This window comes from Engystomops pustulosus, chromosome 6 (assembly GCF_040894005.1).
Source record: "Engystomops pustulosus chromosome 6, aEngPut4.maternal, whole genome shotgun sequence".
NCBI classification, from domain to species: Eukaryota; Metazoa; Chordata; class Amphibia; order Anura; family Leptodactylidae; genus Engystomops; species Engystomops pustulosus.
In genome coordinates, this window is record NC_092416.1 from 139854115 (window position 1) to 139870184 (window position 16070).

Consider the following 16070-nt stretch of genomic DNA (forward strand, 5'->3'; position numbering starts at 1 on the left):
CCTGTCCCCAATGGGGCTCACAATCTAAACAGCCTGACAGTATGTTTTTGGAGTGTGGGAAGAAACCAGAGTACCCGGTGGAAACCCACGCAAACACAGAGAGAACATACAAACTCTTTGCAAATGTTGACCTGGGTGGGATTCGAACCCAGGACTCCAGTGCTGCAAGGCAGAAGTGCTACTCACTCAGCCACCGTGCCGCCCAAATTGAATGTGAATGCCCAGATGAGAATACCCCTTTTAACTTACACCACTTTTGATATTTTTCATACGACCCAGTAATAATGGTGGATAGGACTTCTGCCTCTACAACTCCTGTAACTTCTGATGAATTCAAAGGGGCTAGTAAAATAATCGATGAGGACCCAACTGCTGGGACCTTCTTCATGAGAATAGGTCCCATTTTCCCTTTTGAGTGGAGCCAATGGGAGCAGGTGTAGACAGTTAAGCACAGAACTTGGTTATTTCCATTATTCTCATACAATTGAAATTGGAAACCCTACTATTCCAGCCATTAGTGACAACAGGTTCTCATTGTTGTGGGTCCCATTCCCATGGTAGTGGGGTTCCTGCAGTCAGACCCCCCATTGATCAGATTGCTATCTTCTGGATAACTTAAAGGGGTATTCTCGTCTGGACATTCACATTTAGTTTCATTAATCTTCCATGTATAAACATTTCTTCAATTCGATGTTATTAAAAAAAAAAAATGTTTCTGTGTGAAGATAGTTTCTCATAAATGTAGTCATGTTGTCCCTTAGAAACCAGATAGCTTCCTCGGTTACGACCACCTCACACTCTGGCAGCGGTGGCCAGACATGTGCTATAGAGTCCTTTCTGACCACCTGGATTAAGCGATCATTACCACAGGACGGCTGAGGGACATGTAGTAACTCCCGGACATTTCATATACAAAAACATTTTGTTTATTTGTGCACTCAATCCATCAGAGGTGGCCGTATCCGGCGAAGCTATCTCGTTTCTAAGGGACAACATGGTTATGTTTATGGGAAATTATCTTCACACAGGAGAATTTTTTTCTATCTCTTCTGCCAAACCCGACCCACACATACATGCTTAGCCCCCTGGGAAATGAGCACCGCAGACTATGCCTGGCAGCCACTTATCCTACTGGATTATTTGAGTGAAATAACAGAGGTCTTTAAGGGTGCTTTTACATGGCCCAGTTGAGGCTGCGTTCACACGTTCCATATGAAACAGTGGTAAACACCAGCGCTGGTTACTGATGGCATGTATTTTAATAATAATTCCTTTATTTATATAGCGCACATAGATTACGCAGCGTTGCACAGATTTTTCCAAATTGGTCCCTGTCCCTGATGGAGCTCACAATCTAATCATCCTACCAGTATATTTTGGAGTGTGGGAGGAAACCGAAGGACCCGGATTTAGACTCATGCAAACACAGAGAGAACATACAAACAATTTACAGATGTTGACCTAGATGGGACTTGAATCCAGGACCCCAGTGCTGCAAGGCTAAAGTGCTAACCACTAAACCACCAATTTCTATTGAATCAAGCCAAACGCCTCCTTGTTCCGTCTGGTTTGCATTTACGAATGGGAATGGGTCCAACAGCTGATCCATAGGTAAAACCTGACTGAAATCAGTGGTGAACCCCTATTCTCAGAGGATTATCTTCTCACCAATTGTGAGTCCGCTGGCAGATATTCTGCAGCTTGTAAAATCTGTGGATAGTGTCAGTATTCTTGAGGAATCTTTTTGCAATGTGTGCTCAGTTACTTTGTAATCTTATTGTGCTCGCAATTCCTAGGGTAAAATTTATTGCGTATCCTGACTGCTGTCATCTCCGCCGTATAGGGATGAGGAATAATATATTGCAATGCTGTACTTACACAGTGCAATGTGCTGCAGACAAGCAAACACCCTTTTTGCTACACAAAAGATGTAATTAAGGATGAACATTCTATATAAATGTTATAGTAATAATTATAATAATAATCTGTATATAGCGCCATCATATTCCATAGCACTTTACAAATCTCATTTCATTCTACTCATATGCAGTTTATTGTACTATCACTTACAAATGGGGAGAGATTTTTCTTAATTTTTTTTGAATGTTACCGTTCTATAAGGAAACATTGTTGCTATATTATTATTGTGTTTACTTGTCTTATTTGGCATCTTTGAGTTGTCATTTGATCTTATACAATTTGGATTTTTGGGTTAGTGTTTTTGTCTTGCTGCAGCTTCCATCTATCATACGTGTTATTTTGCGGACGTGTTTCCGCGCACTTTGTTATTGTGCTTTATGCCATGTTTATGGCTTAGAGATAAGAGCAGGTGGAGTGTGGTATTGTCAAAGCTCGGGACATACCATGTCTCATAAGTGAAAGGGAGATCTCTACATGATGAGTTTGTACACGGTCACAATGCAGAAGACCATGGAGATGTTTTTCTCCTTGGGAATGAAGGGGAGGGTCACTTATTATCATCTGAAAGGAGCCCTGGATTGTAATGCAGATTGGATGGAGTTCTGTTTTGCCACCCTGTCCCCACCCTCTTGTCATGGGTGTGGGACGGCCCAGCCAGGTGTATATACACAGAAGCGTGGGGTTGTGAATGAGTAGACCAGAACAAGCTTCACAAGTTGACATACTGGACATAGTACATGACAGCGTGCCCCTCACTGCCACCTCCTCTGATGCCTGAAGACTGCGGACATCAGGATATGACCAGGCACTGTGCTGGGGGCTGCCTGCTCTCCAAAACCCCCAGTAAAGTTCCTGGAGGGGTTCACGTCCCCCATTGAGAGACCTTTTTTTAGAAGGTTACTGGTACCTACCTTCCGGCAGCCATGGAGTACTGGGAAAACTCTTGTCATCTTACAAATGAGAACGAATGCAATGGAAATCTTATTTACGAAATCGAGGTGGACTTCATGGAAGATGACCTGGAAGGTAAGATCCAACTCTCACATCTTGACGAGGGTCTGAAAGAGAGGCCATTCAGTATAAGATGTTTAGGTCTGGAATTCGATTGTTAGCTCTTTGCTCTAGGTACAGTTTATTGGGGAATAAGCTTGGGCATTGCTGCTGTTGTTTTCATCAATTTCCGTTCTATGTCTGCTGGTGGTCTGTACTATATGCCCATCTTTGGTGTTTGGGTGGTCTGTAAAGTCTTCCTTGTCGAGATGATTTATGTCAGCCCCCCCTTCCCCTGGTGCTTTGCTTTCGTGGTGTGTTCAGACTTTGAATAGAACCACAAGCCTCAGCCTGAGCCACAAGTTGGTTAAAAATATGGTTCTCTAAAGATGTGGAGTGTCGCGGATTATCTCCAATTTCTGAAGTAGTCGCTTATTGATGAAAATGTCTTGTGACATGCACCCGGTGGGCACTAATTATAAATTGTAAGGTTGTCCGCAACACAATCTGTTCATGGATCACAGCTTATCCCTGGTCACAATCAAGTGAATTGTAAGAAATGTCCATATCTGGTGTGAAATCATTGCATCTAAAGTCACCTAAGGTTCTTTAATGTTTTATGTTAGAAAATCTGTCTAATCAATGACCATGATAGATTTCTGACACAAAGCAACAAATTTACCTTTGTTGAGATTAAATGTACTATGTCTACCGCCATTACTGTATACAGTAAACTCTATTTTAAACCAGTAAGCAGTGAACTCTAGAGCTCCCTCTACTGGTGGCTGAAAGTAGCTGGAATTTTATCTTTTACGTCGATATCTAGGGGATTTGGACCTCTGTGTCGTATATTGAGAAATTGGTCAGAACAGCTGGCAGGCCTGGAAGATGCCCTAGTGTTAAAATGTAGAGATTTCTGTTTATCACTGGTCATTAATTTAACATTTTATTAAATATACTGTATTGTTAGTTATATCTATGTCTAGTACGAATGTCTTTCATTGGTCTTTATTTGTAAATGCCACTTTATATTTCCATTTAATGGCCAAAGCAAGGAAACAATGCCTGCCAAATGCAAAGGAGAGGATTTTCTTGTCTGTAAGCTGTTTTATAGCTTCCTCGTAACCTATTATCAATGGCTCTTTCTCCTTACACCTCTTAAGATCGCCATCTAAACAGCTGCAATTATCCCCTATAACTAAATCTCCATAATAATGGCACCTACTTCCTGCTAAAACCATGTATTTCCACAGACCGGTTATACATGGCCCCAGGGGATGAATAGTCTCCAGGAATCTACACCTGAGCTTCACTATAAATCATTGCTCTGAAATCTGAAACTACTTCCAGGTGTGGTGTCACTACAACTCCCAGCATCTCCAATGGGAATCCCAGGAGTTTTTATGCCACAGCTACTAATGATGATCAAGATAACTGGTGGAAATTAACTCTATTCTTATGTTTTGGTAAATAGGATAATTTAGTTTTTAAGGGGTTAAGGAAGTGCTGACCCCATTACTGGCTCCTTACTGGAATGCAGCTAGTGTTTACCATCAGCAAAACCCAATTACTGCCAATTAGTGTCTCCACAAATGACATGACCCCCCCCCCTTCTCTGAAGTTATGGTTGTGCCTGGTAAACTAGAAACCTTTTCTAGGAATGGAATATTCCATTAATATGGGGGTGGTCGATTAGTATTCCTAGTTTGTAACTAGGGGTCGTCTATAAGTCGGGTGTTCTTAAGTGGTGGCCGCCTGTAGCTTGCCATGCTTCCTTTTCAAAAGTGTTATATCCATGTTGGCTCTTTATTATTTCTCATTATAATTGGCCTTGTTTTTTTGAATTTTTATTTTTGCTTTATCTTGGCTTTTATTACTATTTTACAGTCTTATGTGCTGAGCGTGTGGGTAGAGTGACCAAGACCTATCGGGACATAGACGCTGTGACTAGCCTGCTCGAGGAGGTAAGAACCTGATACTAAGGCAATAATGGAGGCTTGTGGGATTGTCATATAAGGGTCACGAACCAGATTACCAAAAGAGGTTAACTATAAACCCCCCCTTAGATAAAGATTGTATCTGGCAGTCACAGGTCTTTACATGTGCCAGATCATCAACCAGTCGGAAATACTTGAAATTGCAGTAACAGGGATGTACACAGCAATCCTGTAGCCCAAAACCTTGCAAAGAGTAAGGTACACAGATTGAGGGGCACTGCATCTCAACCCCCTTTACTTCACTAGATCTGGGCTACAGTACTAGACACAATCCATGGACTGCTGTGGTAATATTAGACAATCCCTTTAAAGGACATCTACTACCAGGATGAAGGACTCTATGCAAATGAGCCTGAGGGGCTCTAGGCTCCATAGGTGTTAATGGGGCCTGGAGACCCTCAGGCTCATTTGCATACAGTCTTATCCTGGTGGTAATATCCTTTAAAGGGCTTATCCTGGACATTTAAAAAAAAAACTATATATCCGGTAGGCGGGTGTTCAAACTATGAAAAACTTATCCTTATCTCCTCCAACGCTTACATTGCTTTGTACAAAATTATAATACACATTTCAGCTGTATTTTTCATGCAGCTTCAAATTGCCTTCTTCTTGATGAGATTCTGTCTGCTTGGTGCCACAGCTAGAGGGCGCTCTCTGCATACAATTCAAGTAGAACTCAGTATTTAGTAAGTTACCCAGTAGTGCTGGCTGCGGACAAATAACTGTTCAGTATATATGGACCAATTTGGCAACCTCTGTGTGCGCTATATAAAGAATTATTATTATTATATACCACTGTTAAGAAGCATCACTCCCATGATCAGAGATTCCTGTATTGGGCATTATTCATGTGCTTCCGGATAATCAGATCATTCTGGGTATAAGTTCTGCTGTTGGTTTCTAGATTCATTTTGATTCTATTTTCTGGTCGTTGGGAACAGTAACACAGTTATACAAGCAATATGGATGATACTCTGCTCACATCCTTCAGATTAGGGTGTTATTATGGAAGTTTAATGCAACAACAGATATAGGGGAGGGGGTTAGAAAGATAATATTCCATAACTGGCTCCATGATAATAAAGGTGCTGCGGTACCGATCCGGTAATCTTCACTTTAAAAGACACTATAAAAAATGCAGCATAACTGCGAGTATTTGTTAGATGTTTTTTTAGGCACAGAATGTTTTTAACTCTCCCTTTTCCCTGTGTCATTAGAAAGAGAGAGATCTGGAGTTGGCCGCCCGCATTGGCCAATCTCTTTTGAAGCAAAATCGGGAACTGACGGCAAGGAATGAATTTCTTGATGAACAACTGGAAGCTGCCAAAGAGGAGGTGAGGGAGATGATGGGTCATTATAAATCAATATGACACTCATGAAATTAGAAAAACATGGCTGCTTTCTAGCAGAAACATTGACTTGTATCTGCTATTGCAGGGACTGAGTTGCAATACCAGATCCATCCTATGAACAGGAGTGGCACTGTTGATCAAGTTTGCTTTTTATTTTTTGAGCAACTGCTCTCATCATGGTTACAATTTGGTATCCTATATGTACGTTTATATTTGTTATCTACAGGTCTTCCAACTGCGACATGACATCTCAATGCGGGATGATCTTCTCCATCTGTATACCAGCAACGTAGACAGTGAGCCAGTGTCTACAATCCCTACTCCGTAAGTACATATATATTAATGTTTTTGAGAAAACGGGAATCCTAGAATGGATATCTTTGTGTATAGTGTTTCAAGCAGCATCTACCTGTATATCAGAATATTTTCATGAGTTTCTTTGCTTCTGTTGATAGGTTACGTAGGAATCAGTCTTCCTTTTGTCTTCAACAAAGCATTCAGCTTGATACCCTGGAGGAGAAGCTGAAGAGCCTAGAAGATGAGAACCAGAAGATGCGCAGTCAGGTGAGAGGTCAGGGCTCCTTTTGGTGCTGTGTATGATATTTGCACCATATAGGTGAGGTATGGGCATCTCCGGCTATGCAATTTGTACATGTAATTTCTATACATGGCGCTTTTCACTTAGTCCTGGGCATGCCATGTATGATGTTGGCAAACCTGAGGATGATGTATTCTGTGTCGGCTGTATGAATGCGTTATGCATGAAATTGGCAGCCAGTAAGTGTTATATCTGACAATTGCTTTGTTTCCATCCGGTTAGGCTGATCATATGCTTGAAGCCACCAGTGAGTACGAGGACCAAGAGGGGTCTTTGATGCTGGACTGTGTCGAACAATTCTGTAAGTTTCCATAAAAAAACACATGTAAGGGCCAGCTCCCATCTGCATTAAGACAAATGGATGTCTGGACGGATCCGTCAATAGCAAAGTCTCACTTCTTTTAATGGTTGCTTTTAACAGAAATCTTGCTTGTCTTTATTTTATAACCTATGCTTTGGCCACTAGTGGTAGCCATAAAACTCTGGAATGTAAAATCAGAGCATGATCCATATAAACAGTGGATGGATTGACTGATTCAAATAAAGACCTTCCATCATCCATAGAAAACAATGTTAAAAATACAGTTCTCAGTTTTTCAGCGGTTCACGTCTAACTATCCACACAAATACCGGAAGGCCTAATGGGAGATGTAAAAATAGATAACTGTAACAAGTCCAATGAAATCGGGGGGGGGGGGGACTGATCTGTTGAAATACTGAAACTGCTAAATGGAAGCCTCAATGCAGTTGTAAACTGACCCTTATAATATCGCTTATATCTTGGGACACACCTGTGATCAGTTTGCCTTTAATGTAAGAATTTGGGCCCTTGCGAAATTACAATATGCTGTCCCAAAACAGACAGATTTAAGAAAGCGTTAGACAATGTGACATTCTTAAAGTGATTTGATTATGTCACCATATGCTACATTCACATGTGGGAAACTCATGATAGAAAGACACGGCAAGCTACATCTTTCCATCCTTCTGCAGAGCGAGGTATATGCTCAGCAAAGGCCATTGGAGGCTACGGGTGATGGATGCAATCATATGGCCTCCATTTCCACCCTCTGCTGAGAATGCGCTCTGGAACATCCCCAGTAATGTCGCTGTGTATGTAAGGTCAGTGACCTCACTGGGGAAACACCCTGAACATAAGCATCTGCCACAGATTTGAGGGGGCAGGGACAGGATCAAGTATCCCTCTGTATGAGCATTCAATGGTATACACCCTAGACCATCGTTGAATGGATACATGGAGAATCCTCCAGACGTATCTTTACAACAGAGGTGATAAACGTGATGTGATCCCCTCTGTGGCATAAGAAGTGGCATTTATTGAACATGAGCCACTGAGTAAGACTGTGTCCAGAACCCATATTACTGGGGACTTTTTGGTGTTTTTGGGAGCTGTTGACCCTTTGGACAATAATGCTCCAAAGGCTACAGAATTTCATATGTAAAGTATTTTACAATTGCATTGAAATGCTCTCCGACAGGAGTAAATTAATTGCTTTTCCATCCGGTAAATAACTCCATTGTTCACTTTATTTATAGCGGAGGCTAGCAGGCAAGTGGCAATGCTGGCAGAAGAGTTGGCACGAAGGGGAGAAGATGCAGCACGACAGCAGGAGGAGATCAGCCAACTCCTGGCACAGATAGTGAATCTACAGCAGAAGTGCCGCAGTGTAAGTGGGGTCCATGTGCTGGTCTGTTCCTCTCCAAGACGGAAGAGTCAGTATGTTCTAAGGAGCATAGGAAATATAATCCCTCCAAAAACCACTCAATAAATTGCTAGTGTGTTTATAATGCTTCTCTTTGTAATCTGTGGTTGTGTCGGCGCTTGGACCTTCACTTCGAATAGCTCAGAGACTTCACAGATTGCCATGTTCCCTGCATGTGCTGGTGAATCGGAGTTCCACTTTCTATTTCTTTGTCTGGATGAACATGATTTTAAAGCTATAGCATAGTCTATCAATATACCATCTATTCTGATAGTAGGAATACTTCTTTATCTATATTTTCTTACCATATTTTAGATCTCTGCTGAGAATGAGGAACTTCAGCAACATCTGGCCACTGTGAAGGAACGAGAACGTCAGCTGAAAACAGAGGTAAAGATGAATGCTGGAAAATTAGGTCAAATGTTTTAAGGAACAATGCAGGGAAGCATCAAATTGTGGCTTCTGCAGAAGAGAGAGCTTCAACGTGCTCCATGTAGAGCGCTGTGTCCCCACGCTCCCTTACACTGTCAGCCTAGCATGGTGTCTGTATATGGACACACCCTATAGACAAGAAATATAGACTTTCAGTTATCACAACATTCATATATTTTAAGGAAATGACACAGAAACTGGATAATGCAAATGTTTTAAATCGAAAAGTTCAAGAAGAGATGCCAAATAATCTTTAATAATGCGTAACATCACAATACTTCTTGTCTTCCAGCTTCATGATCTGCAGGAGAAACATAAAGAATGCCAGGACATGTTACAAGAGGCCCAGGAGGAGTTAAAGAACCAGCGGAACCGAAGTCTGCCCAACAGCACCATCAGCAGATACAGCACCTTGAACATCTTCCCCCTGGTAGGAAGTTAACCCCGTCTATATAACATCATATGTTTTAGGTGTTTCCAGTCTCTCACAATTTGTTTCATATCTACAGGATTCCTTGGCTGCGGAAATTGAAGGAACAATGAGGAAAGGAATAGATGCTTCCTCAGAGCTCAAGTACGTCCCTGACTCTTGCTGTCATATATGCCATGAATATACATCACTGTACAACTACTAGTAATAGTGATCCTGTTATTTTTTTACAATTACATTCATTGATAAGGTCCACAACGTGAAATATGTAGTTTAATGAAGCAAATCAATCATTGTCCTCTAATTTCTTTACTCACACAGGAGCTACAAGCGAGTGTTTGAGACGGTCAAAGCTGCAAACCAAGTAGTGAGGATCAGATCTCGGTGCCAGTCCCCTCAGAATGTACCAGGCTCTCGAGCTCCCTCTCAGAGACCATCTGCTGCCCCAAGTCGTGTTGGGACTCCACCAATGAGCTTCTGTGAATCAGAGGGTGCCAGCATAGTGCTAGAGGAGGAGGAGACCCTACAACATGTAGACAACAGTGAATCTTCTGTGTAAGTTAGAGATCTATATAGAAATCCCTAAGGAATCTGAGAGAGATTTTGTTCCATTCCTAACTCCTTTTCTACAATTTATAGTGCTGGAGGGAAGAAGTTGGGCACCCCTGGTACACCCGGCGGTCAGGACCTGGCAGCAGCTCTCCAGAGACTGAGCGCTCAGCAAGGCTCCAACTCTCCGGATGACCTTTTTGAACAAAGGGAACACAAATTTCAACAACCTGCTGAGACATCTAGCGGGTTCCTCACCCCTAATGAGAGTGTCTTGTCCACTGGCACCAATTACTCTGGCATCTCTGAGGCAAGTGGCAGCTCAAGTTTCTCTCTGGGTTCAAGATCCTACCTCCCGGAGAAGCTGCAGATAGTAAAGCCTATAGAAGGTGAGGAGACTCTTCTTAGATCATTACAATTTGCCTAAAATGATAATGTGATACAAGAAGTGTGTATGATATATGCCGTGTCACTGATGTCTAGGGTCAGCAACCCTCCTGCACTGGCAGCAGCTGGCTAAGCCCAACTTGGGTGGCATCCTGGATCCTCGGCCTGGCGTGTTAACCAAAGACTTCCAGGAACTGGACATTGACGTTGAAGACGTCTACAACCTCAATGACTTTGAGGAGGACGACCTGGAGCCTATAACTTTTGAAGCCATTGCTACATCAACTCCAACCAAAAACAGCCCAAATACCAATTGTGAGTATTTTTGGGGGGAATTTCTTTGTCCAAACTATGGATTCTGTTAGATATAGAAGTCTTTCTATGGGAGTTATTGTTTTTCCCTGCAGACTCTTTGAACCAGTTGTTTCATGTATATCCAGGCTGCTATGACTACTATTCCCATCATCTGTGGGGGGTCTCAGTGCTCACACATCCTTTAGTAAATGTGGCATATTTTGCTATTACTTTGCCCGGGCTCCCGAGCCACCGGTAGAGTCATTGATCAGGCAGCAGTCATTCTACACTAAGCTCTCTCTAGAGCGACTTCTACTCACTTGTTCAGGAATTCAATGTAATTCATTATCATTCATAGTCCGCATCAGTAGCCACCTCCTCTGGTTGACTCTCCTCTTGTAGAAGTAGTAGTTGTGTCTGTCCCATCAGATCTGTCATTGTCTGTAACACATAGATCACTTATATGTTTCAGTGTTCCGTTCCGCTAACAACCTTCCCCAGACTCCATCTACGTACACCATAACCACTTGTCGCATGTCGCACCCTCTGCAGGACATTACACAGGTCACATCCAGGTGGGTTTTTCATGGTTTACACTTGTCTGTTCACTTTTCTCGCACTACTTTATGCCCCCCCCCCCAACCAAATCTACTCACTGAAGATAATACATTTTCTTTGACCTTAGTATGGACCAATGTATGCAATGGGAATTGCTGTACAGTTCCACTTAATGTTGGTGCATATAAAGGCATAGAATAAATTAAAAGGAGACATACCTGCACATGAACAGGGCCATATGTTGCTCCAATTTCATGAACTGAACCCAATGCACAAGATGGGGAGTCCTTGTTTCATACAGAAATATGATGCAAGGGCTTCCAGTAGCAGCAGCACTGTAACAGTTAATACAGTACCGGCACTGCAGTCCGTCCAGCATAAAGGGGAATCCTTGCATCATATTTCTGTTTAAAGTAAGGACTCCTGTCCTGTGCTACAGATGTAATCTGGTGGATTGGACCAACATATAGGCCCGTTTTCACGTTTGTCTGCAGCAAGCCTAAAAAATGTGTCTGTGACTTTAGAAGTCTTGACTGTAGACTTTTTGTTTGGTATTGCAGGTCATCACTTTTTACTTCAATCATTATCTTTCAATCTTCTGCACATTCCAAAACAAAATCCTCATGTTAAAGGCAGAAATATTTTTGTTAAAATTTTCCTTCTCTACTGGGATGTCACTAGTCCTAGTCGGTGCTTGGTGTATTATCAGGCCTTAGTGACGCTGTGGTTCACAATGATGTAACATTATTGTGACAGTGTCTTCTGTGCAGTTCCTAAATATACACTGTGCTACTCAGAAAAGCCTGAATGACCTAAGCATCATCTGAGCACTTTTTGGTATACATCCCCATGTTGTGTGCATGTTTTGCATGGTTTACTTTTCCTTTGCAGCTGCTGGATTGTGGGTGCCACGTTGCCATCTCGCTGACATCCCTCCTATGCCACTTCCTGTCTCCCCCCTGCCCCTCACTTATGTGTCCATTTTCCATCCTCACGGTTCTAGGCACTTCGAGTCCTGGTGGAAGCGCCTTTTCCATTGCTTGACTTTCTGAGAGGCGTCTGAGTGCAGGGTCAAACACCACAGCAAGGCATCAGGTAGCCCAGATGGCAGTGACCTTCAGTTCCCTTTAGGGGGGCTCAGTGACCAATCAGAACTGGCACAGAGTTTGGTCCTTGTCCAGTATGGTACTAGCAGCGGTACATCTGTTATATAGTGACATCTAGTGGATTCTTTGCTAATTGCAGCTGATAGTATTTGTCACATATTCCTCATACATTGACGCTTGCTTGTCATACTTGTAGGACTGGCCTATACAGTAGATACAGGCATCAGAATATTTTCTCACTATATGAACTGGACACATAGTTGGTCACTGAGTTGTCCTGAACATGGTTACTGCAAACGCTATGACTTCTTCTCAGGGTTCAGTTTTTCTCCTTTGGATTTGCAGTAGATCTTTCCTCACTTTGTTGGAGAGTAGAAATCCTCTGTAAAATCCATTAGATAATCTTAAGTAAATTTGTTTGTATTACAAGCTGATTTACAGTGGAATACCGTCCAGATTTAACTGCATGTGCAGCAATATATAATGGGGCAGGTTTATCAAGCTGTCTGAAAGTCAGATTATTTCTAGTTGCCCATGGCAACCAATCACAGCTCAGCTTTCATTTTAACCAGTACTTATGAATATTTTAAAGGGGAGTTGTGATATATTCTGATTTTCAGACAGCTTGATACATCTGCCCCAATGTGTACATATGTATGGGAAAACAAATACGTCCGAAAGATTATACAGACCTATTGCAAAACTTGCTCCACATATACATATAAAGGTCTTTTCTATGACATATAATATTAATATACAATGATTCCCCTTTACATGATGCATTTTTATACCTGCCATTAGGGGCAGTTGATTTAATACACATATGCTGTATACCACAGCACTAAACGTTATGCCATGCACTGCCCTTGATGGGGGCCGCTATCATATGAGGATTAAAGGGGTTCAGTGCAGCTTTTTTATGAATTCGAGGTCCCTAGAATTTACATCAAACTTTCCATATAAAAAAATGAGTCTGTTCTACCGGCAGCTTGTTATAGAGCAAGGAGGAGCTGAGAGAATGAATATATCATTTCTTCATTAAAATCTCTGCTCATTTTGGGAATAGGAGTTGAGTGGGCGGTTGTGCACTCTCATACAAGGAAAGCTTTCAGTCACTGAGTAGGACCTCCTACCGGACTCCTGCTTTATAATATACAGCCTAAATTTTCAATTTTGGGTTTAGTTCTTAGTAACCCTTTATGAAATCCTGTTATGGCCATGCGAGGCAGGGGTGAGCAGGTACTTTTCTGGGTTCTGTCAATGCTGCAGCAGGTAGTATCAGTTTTTGTCTGGAGTGTTCCTTTAACAGAACCCTGAGTAGAAGTGGAAGAAGATCTTTCTCTGTTTAACCCTTAACCCTTCCTGGGATGCTTGCATGCGCTAACCTCTGCTCTTGTCCTCATTAACTGCTTCATCTCCTCTTGCTGGAACAAGAAGCCTTGTGTTTATTTACTGGTCTGGGATCACTTACTGATCATTCAGGACAAAGTTTTAGTGTGGAGGTAGGTTCACTGTATGTGGACCACTATTACAATAGAGACCTCCAGTTTAATTCATAGTGCATCTACCAAGACTTGGAGACCAGTGAATTTAAAGACAAGTGCTTGTCACGTGTGATATTGTGTCATGTAGTCGTCCACCAATGTGGCCATTGCCGTTCATTGTCATTACACTGATATTTTTAGGAGCCAAGATCTAAAACCCCTCTTTTATGGTATTATGTTAGGATTTCATGTATCAGAGGATAGAAATACAATGTTTGTGACACCTTGTGGAGCTTATGTTCCTTACGCTGGTTTTCTCTTGTGTTCCTTCAGTCTTCGTACAGTACTTTCCTCATGTGGAAGCTTTGAGAGCTTGAGTTCCTTCAACCTTGAACCCCACAAAGAGTCCACAGTAGGGACCTCTGTCCCACCAAGGAATAACAACCCCAACTCTGGACGCAACACTCCCTTGGGATTAGTTACCCTTCTAAAAGAACATGGTATATCGGCGACTGCAGACCCTAGCAGCAAAACCTCATCTGAGGCTGAAGGGAGGCCACCTGCACCCAGTGCTTACCCACCTATCTTCCAGTTAGTATGGGGTACGGCATTAAGAGGTCTGGGCTTTGGTAGATCCCTTATGGACAACACTTCAGCAAATGATACACCAGCTTCTGGTGCTACCCAAAAAAACATCTTTAGTCTCAACCTGGTGGAACAGTTACGGAGACTTGGCTTGAATCGGGTTGTGGAAAGGGGTGAAGTTTCCTTTCAAAAGACAACAGAATCCAAGGAGTCTCCAAGATGATTCCATATCATGTGACTGAGCAGAAAGGCAGCAAGACACTGAAGACATCACTTTGCACTGAATTGACTAATGGGGGACATTATATTGTGGCATCAGGAGACCACACAGCCTTCTTTATTCCGTTTTAGCTTGCATCTTCTACTGGAGGGGTCATGGTGGTGGGAGCAAATGATTTTAGTGATGGGCACTTGCTATGCAATCTACCTGCCTTCATATGTTCTCCATAGGTATTACAAGAGAAAAATCTTGTATCTGTCACAAGAACCTACAATTTGGTTGGCCGATTTGTACAATTCTAGAATAACAATCGTATAAGTTTGGCATATCTTATTTCCTTTTGTAGAACATCTCTGGTACCATCACTGGTACAGAAGTCAAGTTTTAATGTAACTCTTTTATTGCATAATGTGTATTAGGAATGCCTAGGGCTTGTCTGAGGTCTTTTTACTGTACTGTAAATACATTGCACATCTGGACTGATCCAAATCCTTTCTATATCCTGGTTCCACAGGACAAAGGTTCTATTTTTTGCATACAGAAAGAAATGTAGTTATTGCCTATAACACCCACCAATATAACCTACCACGCACTCTACCTCCATCTACAAGCGGACCTTGGTATTGTACATGTTCGAAGTCTGGAGCTCGAAAGGGGATCATTTGATCGTTGCAAACGATTTTCTTATATGTCTTAAGACTCATGATAAATGGTTGTAATGCAGTACACAAGGTCTGTGCCAGGTCTGCCCTGTTGTAATTGGGCTGATGATGACCCCAATGATTGACAATATTGTGTTGTACAGGCTGCAAGTTCATTGTTATGGATATTTTTCTGCACTGATTTTATGTGACTTTAATAAACTGAAGATGTAAATGTATGAGTTGTTTCTATAACCTCCATTTATCTGGAGACAATATCTGATTGTAAAATAGAGGAACAGAAGTCTTGCAGCACTCTATCTGCCACCATCCGACCTATTATGATTGTGGATCTATCAATGCTGATGTGTACAATGATGTAATTGTGTCACCGGTGCAGAAAACATAACTCTGCATGGGTGACACATTACCGCTCTAATAATCCATGGTATCGCCATTATAACAATTGCTTATTGCAGCCATTAACACATTTGTACTTGAGCGCCCTGTTGTGGCCACATCAAGTACTGCCAAAAGTAATGTCAGAAAGGGTGTCCCGGCCAGAGTAGTAACGGAGTCCGTATAGCTTATGGCTACTCCACAGTGCAGAGTTATAAGAAAATCTACTTTTAAAATTATAATCTTTATTAGTGAGTAGAGACTCTTGTCCTCTTTACTTAGAACCAGCGATTGATATTATATTGTTCTATGTTCTACCATGTGTCACCTCCTCCTGAGCACGTACCATAGAATTCACAGAAATAGCTGAGAATACAGAAATACTTTATCACTGGCAGCGATAT

The 16070-nt window shown here is 42.0% G+C and overlaps 1 protein-coding gene across 5 annotated transcripts in view; it reads left to right on the forward strand.

Annotated features, from left to right (window-relative positions):
• The window catches only part of HAP1 (huntingtin associated protein 1), a 45659-nt gene extending 30153 nt beyond the window's left edge, over positions 1-15506 (forward strand). The window contains exons 4-18 of one of the 5 annotated variants that reach the window (XM_072111375.1): positions 4798-4874; positions 6125-6241; positions 6486-6583; positions 6715-6823; positions 7080-7158; positions 8415-8545; positions 8897-8971; positions 9306-9443; positions 9523-9587; positions 9765-9998; positions 10083-10381; positions 10476-10694; positions 11146-11248; positions 12235-12326; positions 14155-14291. In XM_072111375.1, coding sequence (XP_071967476.1) covers positions 4798-4874; positions 6125-6241; positions 6486-6583; positions 6715-6823; positions 7080-7158; positions 8415-8545; positions 8897-8971; positions 9306-9443; positions 9523-9587; positions 9765-9998; positions 10083-10381; positions 10476-10694; positions 11146-11248; positions 12235-12283 — 1793 coding nt within the window. In that variant the 3' untranslated portion in view covers positions 12284-12326; positions 14155-14291. Of the gene's footprint in view, positions 1-2589; positions 2947-4797; positions 4875-6124; positions 6242-6485; positions 6584-6714; positions 6824-7079; positions 7159-8414; positions 8546-8896; positions 8972-9305; positions 9444-9522; positions 9588-9764; positions 9999-10082; positions 10382-10475; positions 10695-11145; positions 11249-12234; positions 12327-14154 lie in introns of those variants that run through there. The other 4 variants (XM_072111374.1, XR_011847764.1, XM_072111373.1 and 1 more) reach the window with 4 other exon arrangements.
• Positions 15507-16070: the final 564 nt, after the last annotated feature.